This window comes from Bufo gargarizans, unplaced genomic scaffold, assembly GCF_014858855.1.
Source record: "Bufo gargarizans isolate SCDJY-AF-19 unplaced genomic scaffold, ASM1485885v1 original_scaffold_1094_pilon, whole genome shotgun sequence".
Taxonomy (NCBI): domain Eukaryota; kingdom Metazoa; phylum Chordata; class Amphibia; order Anura; family Bufonidae; genus Bufo; species Bufo gargarizans.
In genome coordinates this window covers 119,915-135,249 of record NW_025334235.1, presented here as the reverse complement: position 1 = coordinate 135,249, position 15,335 = coordinate 119,915, and the positions used below count along the sequence as shown (strand labels likewise).

Sequence of the window (15,335 nt, the reverse complement as noted above, 5' to 3'; positions counted from 1 at the left end):
CACTGCTCCGCTGGCCGAGCATTGCACCAAAACCTCAGCAGCGAACAGTGAGGAAGAAGGAATCCGCCACAACCACCTACCTGCCCACTATCTGCAGACCTGACGAGAACGGTCGCAGGTGAATTCAGTCTAGTGCTCTCTGTCATCAGCCTGGCTGTCATGTGACAGGAGGTGACAATTACACCGCCATATGTCTCTCCTCATATCTGTACTTTATAGGACGGTGTACGCTGCGGCCCGGCGCCTGCTGATGAGAGGCTTATACTGAGCAAGGAATTCAACACGTCAAAGTCCTCAGTACTCTCAGCTCCAGCGCGGCGACCAGCGGCCATCGCTCTGCGCAAATCCAATGCAAATAGAAAAATGCCCTGAATCACATCATGCCTGGAAAATGAATGCTGACACATCACTTCTCGCCGACCGCCACTCGCCTCTGCCTCCTGATAGCGGGTTTTCAAAAAGGCGAGACATGAAAAGAGTGCAAAACTGTAAAGCGACTGAGAACGACCCGTCGGCAAAAAGATAATACAAGATCCAATAAACCCGCTGTCCGTGCATCACCTAACCGGAGCCTGTCAGCAGGAGCATCACCGTCTGCAAGGGGACATCAAGGTGTGAAACTGACTCCACAGCAAATGTGCTCTCATCAATCACCGTGTAACTCCACTACATAATTCATTGTGCAGAATAGTGAGTGCAGCTCTGGAGTATAATACAGGATGTAACTCAGGATCAGTACAGGATAAGTAATGTATGTACACAGTGACTGCACCAGCAGAATAGTGAGTGCAGCTCTGGAGTATAATACAGGATGTAACTCAGGATCAGTACAGGATAAGTAATGTATGTATACGGTGACTGCACCAGCAGAATAGTGAGTGCAGCTCTGGAGTATAATACAGGATGTAACTCAGGATCAGTACAGGATAAGTAATGTATGTACACAGTGACTGCACCAGCAGAATAGTGAGTGCAGCTCTGGAGTATAATACAGGATGTAACTCAGGATCAGTACAGGATAAGTAATGTATGTACACAGTGACTGCAGCAGCAGAATAGTGAGTGCAGCTCTGGAGTATAATACAGGATGTAACTCAGGATCAGTACAGGATAAGTAATGTATGTACACAGTGACTGCAGCAGCAGAATAGTGAGTGCAGCTCTGGAGTATAATACAGGATGTAACTCAGGATCAGTACAGGATAAGTAATGTATGTACACAGTGACTGCACCAGCAGAATAGTGAGTGCAGCTCTGGACCAGCTGTTCCTGAGCTGCGATTACCTGTGGGTGTGGTCGCCTGTGGCTGTGTGTAGCTGCTGCTGCTGCTGCTGCTGCTGCTCCTGAGCGTTTGGAGGAAAATCTATCCACCTGAGGCCGGCTATCTCCTCCCCAGGGGGAGAGTGGGTTCTCAGGCATGAGCGAGGGAAGCAAGCCCCAGGCTCCTGTTCCCAGCGGCAGGCCTTCAGGGGACAGGAGAAGCCAGCGTTTGGCCTGCATGGAGGACTCAGGGGTAAGAAGATCTGGCAGGAGTCGCAGTAATGTGGCTTCTGTCTCCCCTGAGTCTGAGGGTAGTAGGAAGAGCCGCAAGGCTGGATCCGCTAAGGAGGACCCGAATGCCAGCATGGGTGAGAGTGGCCCTTCCGGGGCCCAGCAAAAGCCGAGTGTTCACGGAGGTGAAGCAGATCTTGAGGAGGAAGGCTGGGGCGTACTGAGGGCCCGGGAGTCCATTTCCACCTACGGATCCCGGGTCATGAGCCACCTCCGTGAGTACGAAGACGCGACTAAGACCCTGAGGAGGCTCCGGGAGGAGCTGCGCGGCTTGAGGTCTTGTGTTGGAGTGGCCCCAAAGAGGAAGAAGCAGGGGCTGGAGAGCCAAATAAAGCAGCTACAAGCTGACATTGGCGAGATTGAGCAAAGGCGGACTGTACTCCGAGATAAAAGCGGCCCGTTTAAGGAAAAACTCCTAAACGAGGAACGTTTTCGGAAGATGGCGGAGGAGAAGGGGCAGATGGGGCAGCAGCCTGACAGCCAGGTGGAGAAGGAACCAGTCGTGCAGGAGGAGGATGATGATGATGACCAGCAAGATCCACCTGGCAGCCTGCAGGAGCAGATTCCGTACAGTGGGCCCCCTGCACGCCAAATAGCAAGGTCACCCAGCTGCGGCTCGGGGGATGAGTATGAGACCTGCGGCCCGGGAGGGGCCCTAGTGGAGGAGATCCAGCTCCTGGAGTCCCCAGTGCGTTTCCAGGACTTATGCTTTGGTGATGAGTTGCCACCAGAGACGCCTGGGGAAGGAAAGAAAAAGGCTAAGAAGACCAAGCTCCAGGAGCAGGTAAGATATGTATACACCCCCCTCCCTGGGACCCCCGAGTCGACCGCAGGGCCGGCTCACTGTATTAGCCCCTCTTCTCAGCCCAGCCCGTGTCCTGCAGTGGACTCGGTGCAGGAGAGAGGGGAGAGCGAGGTATCCGATATGGTGGTGAGCTCCGTCTCTGTTTGCAGTAACGGGGATGGAGCTGGTGCGACACCGGCTGAAAAGCCGGACAGGAAGGTTACTGCGGAGGATGAGAGAAAAATCTCTGGCGCTGGAGTTTGCTCCCTGATGGGAGGAGGGGGTGGCTCCACGCCACAGATGGCTGCAGGAGCTCCGATGGCTCCAACCGCTGATGACGCTGTTCCCTCGGGCCAGCGGAGGCATGAAGGAGCTGTCGGAGCTATGACGGTTACGCCTCCCAATGAAGGTCAAGAACTGAGGCCAAAGCCTTTGTTTTGTATTGGCGCTGCTGGTCCAGATGAGCGGCGCCATGAAAGAACAGATCAGCAGCGTTTGGATCAGCGGCGCCCGGTAATGGATCAGCGGCGCCCAAAAGTTGTAAATGGTAGTACTGAGGAAGCGGAGGGCAATGATAAAAGTGGGGTTGGGGCTGTGGTCTGTCTTTTGGGGGCAGCTCCGACCCCAGGGCCCAGTGATGCTGAGGTACCAATAATTACACCAAAACACACCGGTTCAGCCAGTATGAGCGAGGGAGCAGGTGGGGGGCAGAAAATTATTTTTAATAAAAATATGTCTGGGGGTTTGGATGGTGGAGTGAATGGTGTTAGGAGGGAAGGAAGGGAGGTCGCAGAATCTGTTGTAAGTAAGGCTGGTTTGGGGATGGAAGATATGGAAGTGGGTGGTGGAGGGTCTTTGGTAAGCGGGGAGGGTGTGGAACCTGGTCCGGTTGCCCCCCCGGCTGTGGCAGCCCCTGTGCGCAGTTTTGCTACTGTCACGGCCGGGGTGAGTAGGGGACCCTCCTTGTCCTCTGGCTCTGGGGACGGCGTTTTGCAGCGACGTCTTCTGGAGGCTCTAAAGAGAGGGGAGAGCACAATCAATGTAGAGGGGAGGGAGGTTGATCTATCCTTTTGGATAGATAGGCATGGCCTCTCAGCCTTCCGAGAGCAAAGGAGCGGGGAGACCACGTGGTCCCTCCCGACAGCTGGGCAGGGTGCTCTCCGTAGGAATGTGGTCCGTCTGAGGTGGAGGGGCAGTGATACATGTCCTTCAAGATCAGAAGTTGTTGAGCTCCTTCTAAAGATGGGCTTCAAGGCGACAGACATCTACGCCTTGATACATCCCTATGGGACCCCTGAGTTCGATGTCAGCTTTGTTCGGCCGGAGGGACTTGAGCTCTTCTGGTCGAACTATGAGATGGCAAAGGACGAGCCCAGCTGGCGAGATTTTGCCGTCCAGGCAGTGTCTCGTCAGAACAATGTGAAGAGGGTGACCGTTCTAACCCGTAACGAGTCACTCTCGTGTATTGACATCATGACGTGGCTCGGCCGATATGGGGAGGTGGTGGAGGTTCCCAAGAAGAACAGGGATGAACATGGCATCTGGTCTGGGGCCTGGACGTTCATGGTAAAACTTAGGCTTTTAGGAAACACAGTTACTCACATACCATCTGCCACCTTCCTTGGAAGGGATCGCATCCAGATTTTCTACCAGGGTCAGCCGAAGCTCTATCACAGATGCGGCAGCCCCACACACTTCAGTGCTAACTGCACTGTACAGAAGTGCGCGCTGTGTGGGGAGATTGGCCACCTCGCTGCATCATGTGCAGAGATTAGGTGTCACCTGTGTGGTGACTTAGGTCACCCATTCAGTCGCTGCCCTCATTCCTTTGCCAATGCGGTCAATGCCCCGGCGGGAGGAAGCCGTGAGGCCAATTCTACTGGGGCAGGGGCTGGCAGAAGTGAAGGAACAGAGGGGCCAGGGAAGAAAAGTAAGCAAAAGACGCCTGCCCAACTGAGGCGTCAGGAAAATCGCCGAAGGGAGAGGGAGATGGGTGAATCCCGGGAACCTCAGGCAACTGGGGAAGCTGGGATGACCCCTGATCTCACCCCTGAGACTGCTGCTACTGCTGAGGCCCAAAGGGACAGGGAGCTGGATGAGGAAATTAGGAGGATCCAGGAAGAGGAAGGTGCCATCTCCTCATTATCCCCCCATGACGGGGGAAGTGGGGGATGGCAAAAGCAGGGTAATAAACGTACAGGGAAAAAGGGAGATTTAAGATCTTCTCCCACCCGCCAGATGCCAAAGGAAGGTACAACCAACCCCCCTCTGATTAGTCTCTCAAACCGGTTCCAAGCCATTGGTGACACCTCCCCCTCCTCAGGGGAGGGAGCCGGTGGGGAGGTTTCGGGAGTCGCGGTGACACCTGGGCCTGCGGGGGACGCCGAGCCTCCTTCTACTGGGGAAAACATGTCCTCAGGGGTGGGGGCTGGCTTGGAGTCAGAGCACAAGGGCAGAGGTGAAATGGACACATCTGTTTGTTTGAAGAGGGGTAAGCCATCATCTGATGAAAAAGTTGGTGGGGGCAGTGGGAAAAGAAAGCCATCTAATTCAATCACCCATGATGGCGGCACTCACTCCGTTGACGCTGGCGTCCATTAATGTCGCCAGCATTAAGTCAGATACGGCTAGATTTGCGGCCTTTGATTTTTCAGCCGGGTTGAAGCTGACATTTTGTTTTTGCAGGAGACCAGGCTGCCAGATTTGGCATCTGTATTTAAAGCTAAAAGGGAGTGGCGACGCGGATCCTCCTACTGGTCTCTTGCGGCCGAGCCGTATAGCGGGGTGGCAGTCCTTTTTACTGCACCGGTAGAATGCCGACGGGTTATTGAATTAGAAATGGGGAGGTGCCTGATCCTGGATGTCCTCATGAGGGGACAAGAACTTCGTCTAATTAACATCTATGGTCCCCAGTCCAAGTGGGACCGTAAGTGTCTCTTCATGAGGATCAAGCCCTATCTTTTTACAAGTCGGCAGGTGGTCTTTGGAGGGGACTTCAATACTGTCACGAGGCCCCAGGATAGGGGAGGTTCCAGGGACAAGCTGACTTACGACAGCATTGCGCTTAATAAAATAGCTAGTGAGGCTCGTCTGGTGGATGTCCACATCCGGCACACCCCAGGCCACCCGGGGTTCACCTATCATAGGGCTAGTTGTAGGTCTAGAATAGACAGGTTTTATTTAAAGGAGGAAGCCGTCTCTTCAGCCGTGTCCGCTGTGGAGGTGGAGTTCTCCGACCACTGTATGATTTTGTTTTCTCTGAATGTTGCAGAGACCCCCCGAATGGGAAGGGGCTACTGGAGGCTCAATTCGTCTCTCTTGGAAGAAGCGGAGATAAGACAGTCCTTTGAGGATTTCGTTCAGAGCCAGGTACCATTGCTGGATCTCTGCGGCAGTAAGTCTGAGTGGTGGGAGATCTTCAAGGAAAGGGTGGGGAGATTCTTCCGCCAGCTCTCGAGCCTCAGGAGTCTGAGTAAGTATCGCCTGTATCAGGGCCTGAGGAGGAAACTCGAACGTCTTGTCTCGACTGGGGGTAGCCGTGAGGAGATCTCCAGAGTGAAGTCTTTGCTTATGAGGTGTCAGTACGATAGGCACGCATCTTTGGTTTTTGAGAGGGATTACGGGAAATACCGCTCGCCCGACCCTTACAAAAACTGCAGGATGTCAGTGAGTAGTAAGATTGTGTCAGGACTGATTGATAGTACGGGTTCTCTGAGAAGGTCCAGATCAGGGATCCTGGAGGTTGTCAGATCCTTTTACTCACATCTCATGGCAAGGAGGGATCTTGATCGTGATAAGATATCGGCTTTCCTGACTGAAACTGTCCCTGAACCAGGGGTAGACCCCTCTCTTGACGGTTTGACGGAAATGATCAGTGAAGAGGAAGTCAGTCTGGTGATTGAGGGGCTTGCTCCCAAAAAATCACCTGGTCCGGATGGCTTAACATCTGAGTTTTACAAGACCTTTAAGGACACCTTAGTTCCCCTCTTGACTGAGGTATTAAATGAGTGTCTCTCCTCGGGTACTCTACCAAACTCAATGAGGAGGTCGGCCCTGATCATCCTGTCAAAGGGTAAAGATCCTTTCCACATTGAGAATTGGCGTCCCATAGCGCTCCTCGGTGTGGACAGAAAGATTTTGGCAAAGGTGCTATTTAATCGGCTGGTGAAGTTTGCACCCCAGCTCCTTTCTGGGGCCCAGCATTGCTCTGTTCCCGGCCACAGTACTTTTAGTGCTGTGCTCAGTGTCCGGGAGGCTGTGGAGCAGGGCAGGGCAGGTCACTGGAAGGGGTACATGCTGTCCTTGGATCAGGCAAAAGCATTTGATCGTGTTAACCACGAGTACCTCTGGTCTGTCCTTCTGAGATATGGCCTGCCCGGGGGGTTTGTTGATTGGCTTAAGACCTTGTATGCAGGGGCAGAGAGTTTCCCGCTTGTGAATGGTTGGATTGGGCGTCCTTTTGGGGTGGGATCTGGGGTTCGCCAGGGTTGTCCTCTGAGCCCGCTTTTGTACGTGTTCGCGATCGATCCCTTCCTTAGAGGGGTTGATCGTGGGCCGTTGGCGGGCATCGGGATGGACCGGGCGGCTCCGGAGACTACACTGAGGGTGGTGGCGTATGCTGATGACGTAACTATCTTTGTGTCTTCGAGAGGGGAGGCAGAGTGGGTACTGTCTGAGGTAGAGCGCTACTCAGAGTCATCTGGGTCCAAGATCAACCGAGATAAGTGTGAGAGTCTCTGGCTGGGAGGTGGAGATCCTGGTTTTGATCTCCCGGACACCCTTCCAGAGCCCCAGGAATCTACAAAAGTCCTCGGCATTGAATTTGGCCAGGGGGATTACCCCCATCAAAACTGGGATAGCAGGCTTAAGATTGCCGCTCAGAAGGTGGACCAGTGGAAGGGTTGGTCTTTAACCCTCAGGGAAAGGGTGAACATTATCAAAACCTACCTGATCCCTTTGCTGTTATATCTGGGCAGTGTGTGCGTCTTGCCGGAACCTTTCTGGACTCGGGTCTACAGTCTGTTCTTCCAGATGTTATGGGGAAACAGACTGAACCTTGTCAAGAGGGAGGTTACTTACCGTACGAGGAGACTAGGAGGGTTGGGTATGGTCAACCCTGTGGTGTTCCTGGTGAACACCTTTATTAAGATTAATCTCTCGAACCTCTGGCAAGAGAGGGCTCCTCTGTGGGTAGCCTCCTGTCGGGGATGGTTTCGGCCTTTCTTCCAGGAATGGGAGACAGGGGGGCAAGTGAAGGATCTCCGCACACCACATGGGCATCTCCCGGCTTATGCTGCCCTGGTTCTGAAGGTATTACGTCGGTGGGGTCTGGGGATGTGGGAAATCAGGACTCAGTCAAGGAGACTCCTTGACCAGAGGGTTCTGTTGACCCATTTCCAGAAACCTCTGGCCCTCAGGGACTGCCCAGGTCGGGATCTGAGGGTTGGGTTACGGCTTTTTAAATTCCAATAGGATCCCCTTGAAGTTCTTTGACTTGACTTGGCGCTGCTTCCATGGGAAACTGTGTGTGAGGGACAATCTGAAGTGTAGGAGCTCTGAGGACAGGGGGTGTCCCCGTGAGGAGTGCGGTGGTGTGCTGGAAAGCATGGACCACTTCCTGCTTCATTGTCCCTTTAACACAGAGGTTTACACCAGGGTGGGGACCTCCATTGGCTGGCCTAGGCTGGTCACTCTCTCCTATGCGGAATGGGCCTATGGAGCATTCAGACACCTGGGTGGTAGGGACCTTTGCACTTTATTCCTAGTCAGCTCAGTGGTCAGGTACTACACGTGGCATGCACGGTGTTTAGTTTCGACGCAACGCAAAATCCTCCCCGAGGATGAGGTGGTTAGGAACATTCTCGGAGACCTGGTGAAGGTGCGCTCTCTGGAGTACGAGAGGTTGGGGGCGGGTAGAGCCTCTCTCCTCTGGAGGGGTTTTGCCTTTAGGGTACCCTAGCCTGTTGTCTCCCCTCCCGGTGGTGGGCTGAAGCTGACACTGTAGATTTTTGTTTTGTTTTGGTGGCTGTATGAGGACATAGGGCTTGCAGGCGCCAAACTTGGGCTTTAATGGGTTGTGTGTGGCTGAAAAGCCTCACGGTGGGTGGTGAGGTTAAGGTCTACTATGTAATGTACTATGTAATGTAGTTTATATGTCTTTATGTCTATATATATTTGTATATTTGTATAGGTTGAGTTGTCGGGTGTAGTGTTAGGTTGGGTGGTGGGTAAATGGGGGGAGGGTTCCATGGAACATTGGGGACTTTGGGACATATAAGAAAATCCTGGGCTGGTTCATGGACGTCTATTATCATGTACTGGGGGCATGGGATGCGGGACCAGCTCAGGGACCCAAAAAAATAAAAAAAAATATATATATATAATATAAAAAAAATAAAAATTGTGTGTTGCATTGGGGTGGTGGTGGGTGGGCTTTTTGTAAGTTTAACTTCTGTATTTGTTAAGTGTAGGTAGGTGCAACCGGATCAGGAAGGTTAGTACATGTACATAGATATTGTAAATATTGTACATAGCTGGTGTTCTGTGGCGAGTGGGCTGGACCGGTGCTGTCTGCGCCGCGCTGAGGAGCATCATGTCCTGTATGGTTGGTTTGGTCTCTGTTTTATATATTTATTTATCTGTTTGTTTTAAAATTTTAATAAAAGAAATACAGGATGTAACTGAGGATCAGTACAGGATAAGTAATGTATGTACACAGTGACTGCACCAGCAGAATAGTGAGTGCAGCTCCGGAGTATAATACAGGATAAGTAATGTATGTACACAGTGACTGCACCAGCAGAATAGTGAGTGCAGCTCTGGAGTATAATACAGGATGTAACTCGGGATCAGTACAGGATAAGTAATGTATGTGCACAGTGACTGCACCAGCAGAATAGTGAGTGCAGCTCTGGAGTATAATACAGGATATAACTCAGGATCAGTACAGGATAAGTAATGTATGTACACAGTGACTGCACCAGCAGAATAGTGAGTGCAGCTCTGGAGTATAATACAGGATGTAACTCAGGATCAGTACAGGATAAGTAATGTATGTACACAGTGACTGCACCAGCAGAATAGTGAGTGCAGCTCTGGGGTATAATACAGGCTATAACTCAGGATCAGTGCAGTGACTGCTGTTCATGGAGATTTATTCTATAGGTATAATGGGGTTCAGGTGTGAGGTTGTTTTCTCAGATTACACCGTCGGAGATCAGACAGAAAAGGCGTTGGCTGAATTATCTGGGTGCACACTGCTACATCTCTACTCACCGTGAGCAGTTGGCTATCTCTATGCGGGATCCGTCACAGTCACGACCTCCGCAGCGAGGGGCAGGATTATTACAGATCCTGGAGCGGCATAGACACGAGGAGTCTCCATCCGAGTGCTGGCACGGCTGCCAGGCTGACCATGCCCCTAATCCTCCATTAACTGTCAAGTTGCGAACCTGGAAGATGAGTAAAAGAAGTCACAGGGGGCGATGATGATACAAAGACCGCAGGAGGCTGCAGATGACTGTGAATATCACTTCAGACCCGGACTGTAGGCGTACGCTGCCGCCGTCCAGACCCCATTATATCAGATGTGCCCCATATAATACCCCAGCATGAAAATAAGAGACATAGAAATCCTCGCAGACGCTTTGTGTATGAGCACAACCTCCAGCTGGGAGCGTGAAAGCCATACTTCTCACACTAATAATCCTTTTCAGCGCCTGTATTTTTAGCATCTACCTGCTGACGGAACATTAGGAGCTGCACTTATGAAGATTTTACACTGCAGCGTCTGAGAAATGCGGCGCCGCTAATACCGATTATTGATCGTAATGGAACTGGTAGGAAGCAGCCACGTTTTTCTAATCTCAACCCCTGCAATAATAAAAAGCTACTTTGGAAAAGCGACCCTGACGCACGGTGCCAAGAGGCGTTTTAGACTGAAGCGAGTAAGCGCTTCGTTCTGGTATCAGGAAGACTCCATACTGTGCATGAAATCCTCTTCTCTGATTGGACAGTACAGCTCAAGTGCTGTCCAATCAGAGACGGAGATTCCAGGTACGCACTTCCCCTGAGGAGTAATGGGATGAAGCACGTGACTAGCGTTCTCCGCCCCTGAGCAGCAGGAGGCACCACCTCTACTCACCGGGCAGTCCGTGATGTTCTGGAACCACAGGCTCATGTTGGAGCTGTCCTCCAGGGTGGTGCAGCGCTTCTTCTTACTGTCCCAGCCGCAGTACGGGTCTCTGGCGCCAAGGCACGTCCTGGGGAGAGAGGGGCGAGTAGGGTCACTGACGCTGGAGCGAGGGGTGGGGGTCATTCCATTCACATTTACTTTTCATTCCTATTCTTCTCAATTACTTCCTTCATTCGCGGACTCTAATTCTTCACTCATTTGTAATAACCCCCATTCTCCGCTCCTTCACATGTCGACCCTAGGTGCTCATTCATCATCATCCATTCAATCTCTTTTCATTCACTTTCTCTCAGGTCTCAGCCGCTGACCCTTCAGATAACCTTATTGACTCCCATTCTTCATGGACTCTCCATTACGGACTCTCATTCTTCTCTTGTTCATTCACTCGTGTAATTCGCTCACACCCGCCATTCGCTTTCCTCCCCCCTCTTGTAATCCTCATTCACTTTTCAGGTCCACATGATGAACTTACACCAGGAGACAAAACCCAAGATTATTCTGGAGAAAATCAAAGGGTTAAAACTCATTCAGAAAACCGAAAAGCTGCAAAGTGGCCGGGCCTCGCCCTGATGTGAAGAGGCGAGAATCCTCCAGTATTTTCACCACATGACCCTCAATCACTTCTACGGATACACTGTTTCTCCTCCAAAACAAACCTCCTCGGGGGTCATGTGACCGCTCACCTGTGACACAATTATCGGCATGAGCACGATATCAGCGCAATCGCCAGAGGCGTCGCATAAAGCTCCCAGGCCCAAAATCTCTGCCATCTATAGCACTGCTGTCCTCATGTGTGGCCCCCGGTTCTAGAGCCCTGGTGCTACTGCCACCCCTCACCCCCTGGGCTGCAGCAAGGACATAGCTGAGGGTTCATAGCCAGGAAAACAGTCAGTATGCTGCAGACTAGGGGTGGCGATATCAACGAGATACCATATGAATGATATAAATTCGGGCAACAATATACTGTATACATCGCGATATCGCGATAGATGACCACGGAGCGGCAGTGAATTGAAGAAGCTTCTCACTTGAGCTCCGTGGCCTCCCGACTCTGCACCGCGCTGCACTTGCCAGGACCTTGCGTTCACACATCTGTGTGTGACGTCAGGTCCCTCCCAGTGCATGCTGGGAAGAAGACGCGGTCTGTCTCCTGCGGACTCCATCAGCCAGCCTCGCACACTGCAGGAAAGGTAAGTATATTAGCAGGGGCCTGAATATACCGGAGGGTGGGGTGGTGGATGGCTATGGCATGGGGCCGATGGCGCTGGCTGGGGGCCATGGATGATGGTGGCAATGGCATGGGGCTGATGGTGCTAGCTGGGGGCCATGGATGATGATGGCAATGGCATGGGGCTGATGGCGCTGGCTGGGGGCCATGGATGATGATGGCTATGGCATGGGGCTGATTGCGCTGGCTGGGGGACATGATGGTGGCGGCAATGGCATGGGGCTGATGGTGCTAGCTGGGGGCCATGGATGATGATGGCAATGGCATGGGGCTGATGGCGCTGGCTGGGGGACATGATGATGGTGGCAATGGCATGGGGCTGATGGCGCTGGCTGGGGGCCATGGATGATGGTGGCTATGGCATGGGGCTGATGGTGCTAGCTGGGGGACATGATGATGGTGGCTATGGCATGGGGCTGATGGCGCTGGCTGGGGGACATGATGATGGTGGCAATGGCATGGGGCTGATGGCGCTGGCTGGGGGCCATGGATGATGGTGGCTATGGCATGGGGCCGATGGCGCTGGCTGGGGGACATGATGATGGTGGCAATGGCATGGGGCTGATGGCGCTGGCTGGGGGCCATGGATGATGGTGGCTATGGCATGGGGCCGATGGCGCTGGCTGAGGGACATGATGATGATGGCAATGGCATTGGGCTGATGGCGCTGGCTGGGGGCCATGGATGATGGTGGCTATGGCATAGGGCTGATGGTGCTGGCTGGGGGACATGATGATGATGGCAATGGCATTGGGCTGATGGCGCTGGCTGGGGGCCATGGATGATGGTGGCTATGGCATGGGGCCGATGGCGCTGGCTGGGGGACATGATGATGATGGCAATGGCATTGGGCTGATGGCGCTGGCTGGGGGCCATGGATGATGATGGCCATGTAATTTGTATACATATAGAAGAAAAGAATATATTGTGATATATCGTTATATCGCACACGCTTCATATTCTATCGCGATATAGATTTTAGGCCATAGGCCCAGCCCTACTGCAGACGCCACAGCCGGGGTTCCCTCATATCTCCACCTCTGACCTCACTAGGCAGCAATTTGCGGCGGTCACCATCACAATGGCGGCTTAATCCGATGCGTAATAATAGAAGCTCCTATCTTGCTAGATGGGAGCCATAGCTTATCTCGCTCTCCGACGCCTCAAGCTCACGTTCAAAGGCGGCGTGACATTAAACATGGCCACGAATACAAAGCAGCGTCTCATCCCGCGCACACAGCGCCGCTTCATGAGGATCTCCGGGGCCCGAACAACAAAGTCAGACAACGAGATGCAAATAAACACCATGTAAATGGAGCATTATGGAGGCGCGATCTCCTTTCCGAGGAAGAATCCTTCTCGGAATCTTCGGAGTCCCAGAGATGCCCTCGGGCCTTCCGCTCTGGGTTTATCAGGCCAAATGTTACACAAAGCTTTCTCTGTTCGGACGCCGCTGTCTGTCTGTCTGTCTATACAGTTTTCACAGGCAGCAGTAGACGGCGGCTGCGCTTGGACAGTGTTTTGCTAGAAAACTTTGAACAATGGCTCCTTTCAGAGGCGAGGTCTCCGAGCCTGGGCACAGAGGAAGCCGCGCAGGATACAATCCCAGCCCTTTGGGATCTGGGGGGGATCATACCTACAAAACGTGCAACCTCCAAAACTTCACCAGTTTTACCAAATATAGAGGAAGCTGGGAGAGCGAGTAATGAAACCCTGGCGGGGGCCACCCAGAGCGAGTCCGGGCCCTAGGGCGAAGCGTCTGTGCCCGCAATTAGTGTTCACGTCACCTGCGGAACAAATGAGGTCAACTGAATGGCTGATTTGGGCCCCCCGGGGAATTGAAGGGGTTAATGAGGCATTTGATGTGAGCTGCCCAGGCACCGGAGGGGTTAATGTCATGTCTGTCGCTGGCGGTAATAGATGTGAATAGCGTCTAATTGGCGCAGCCTGCGTGGGTCTGTGCAGCGCAGCCTTTGCATCTAGTTTGTCCTCCTGTTCGGTTTTAATGTGATTTAGTCAAGTGTGAAAAAAAAACACGACGAGTAAAGTGGCGCCATATCTCAGGGCGAAGATTCTGCCTCAGATGTGATTAGGAAACACGCACAGAATGTCAAACGCTGGAGCGCCGGAAAAACGGGCAGGAAGCCGTGCGCAAGGAGGAGATGGAGCGAGCGGGAACTTCAAGAGAAACAAAAAATCTCTGCGCCGCTCCTGACGAGCGATGAATTATTAACCGCGTGACAACGGCAGAGCAGGAGGAGCAGAGACATGGCGGAGATATGGCAGAAATACACAGACATGGCGGAGATATGGCAGAAATACACAGACATGGCGGAGATATGGCAGAAATACACAGACATGGCGGAGATATGACAGAAATACACACCATGTGCGGCACATGGGAAGACGATGGGGCCGATACTGGTGCTCACCAGCAATAGTGACTTCCCTATGGTGATCTCAGCAGGACGGGCACTGGATAGGGCAGTATTATAGGGACTGATATATGGCGGTACAGTTATGACTTGTGTGTGGTGATATCATCAGGACGTGCACTGTATATGGTGTCTGTAATGACTGGTACTAGTTAGGGCGGCATAATAGTATCTGCTAGTACAGTTAGAACTTGTCTGCGGTGATCTAATGAGGACGGGTACTATGAGTGGCACCCAGTAATGATTGGTACTGGATAGGGCAGTATGCTGGTGACTGATATATGGTGGCACTTCTGACTTGTCTATGGTGATATCATCAGGACGGGTACTGTAAATGGTGCCCAGTAATGACTGGTACTAGTTAGGGTGGCATAATAGTATCTGCTAGTACAGTTAGAACTTGTCTATGGTGATATCATGAGGACGGGTACTATGAGTGGCACCCAGTAATGACTGGTACTGGATAGGGCAGTATAATGGTGACTGATATATGGGGGTACACTCATAACTTGTCTATGGTGATATCATGAGGCGGGCACTGTGTGTGGTGCCCAGTAGCGACTGCTGTATAACAGTAGTTGGTATATGGCGATATTTTACTTATATTGGCAGTGACTTGGCACAATGGTTACTGGTGTACACCAGTATAATCAGAACTGATGACATGCTGGGGACTTGTACTGGTGACGTGTGCGGTATACAGAGACATGGCGACAGCACCACTACGCACATATATAGCGGAACATGGCAGCCGCCTGGAAACGTTCGCTCAGAAATTCGGCATATAACTGGCATTCAGCCAGAGTTGGCCGCAAAAATTGAATTTCAGAAAAACAATAAAAGTTTTAACCCCCCTCGCCCGCTGGATCCAGGTGCTGAGCCCCCCCCTCCCCCTCCTTATCGTAGGATGCACATAGACGTCGCCTGCAGCAGCAGAACATGAATAGTTGGCAGGCGGCAGGGGCGGAAACGTCAGGCAGCATCGCCTCCAGCTCCGGTGGAATTTCCAAAATTCTAGAGATGGTATAAAATCCATCTATGGACTAGAACATACGGGGTGAATAGTGGAGGAGACAATGGACTGAGATGATTAGGTATTGTACCCTGGGGCAGTCACTCCATGAGCACTGGCACCGAGGCTGG

General features: G+C 52.3%; 1 protein-coding gene across 4 annotated transcripts in view; it reads right to left on the bottom strand.

Moving 5' to 3' along the window:
* The window catches only part of SEMA5B (semaphorin 5B), a 170,696-nt gene that overhangs the window by 41,534 nt on the left and 113,827 nt on the right, over positions 1-15,335 (bottom strand). For all 4 annotated transcript variants that reach the window (XM_044273746.1, XM_044273748.1, XM_044273745.1 and 1 more), the window contains 2 exons: positions 10,479-10,596; positions 9,611-9,786 (listed from right to left, as the gene is read on the bottom strand). In XM_044273746.1, the coding sequence (XP_044129681.1) occupies positions 9,611-9,786; positions 10,479-10,596 (294 nt within the window). The remainder of the gene's footprint in view (positions 1-9,610; positions 9,787-10,478; positions 10,597-15,335) is intronic.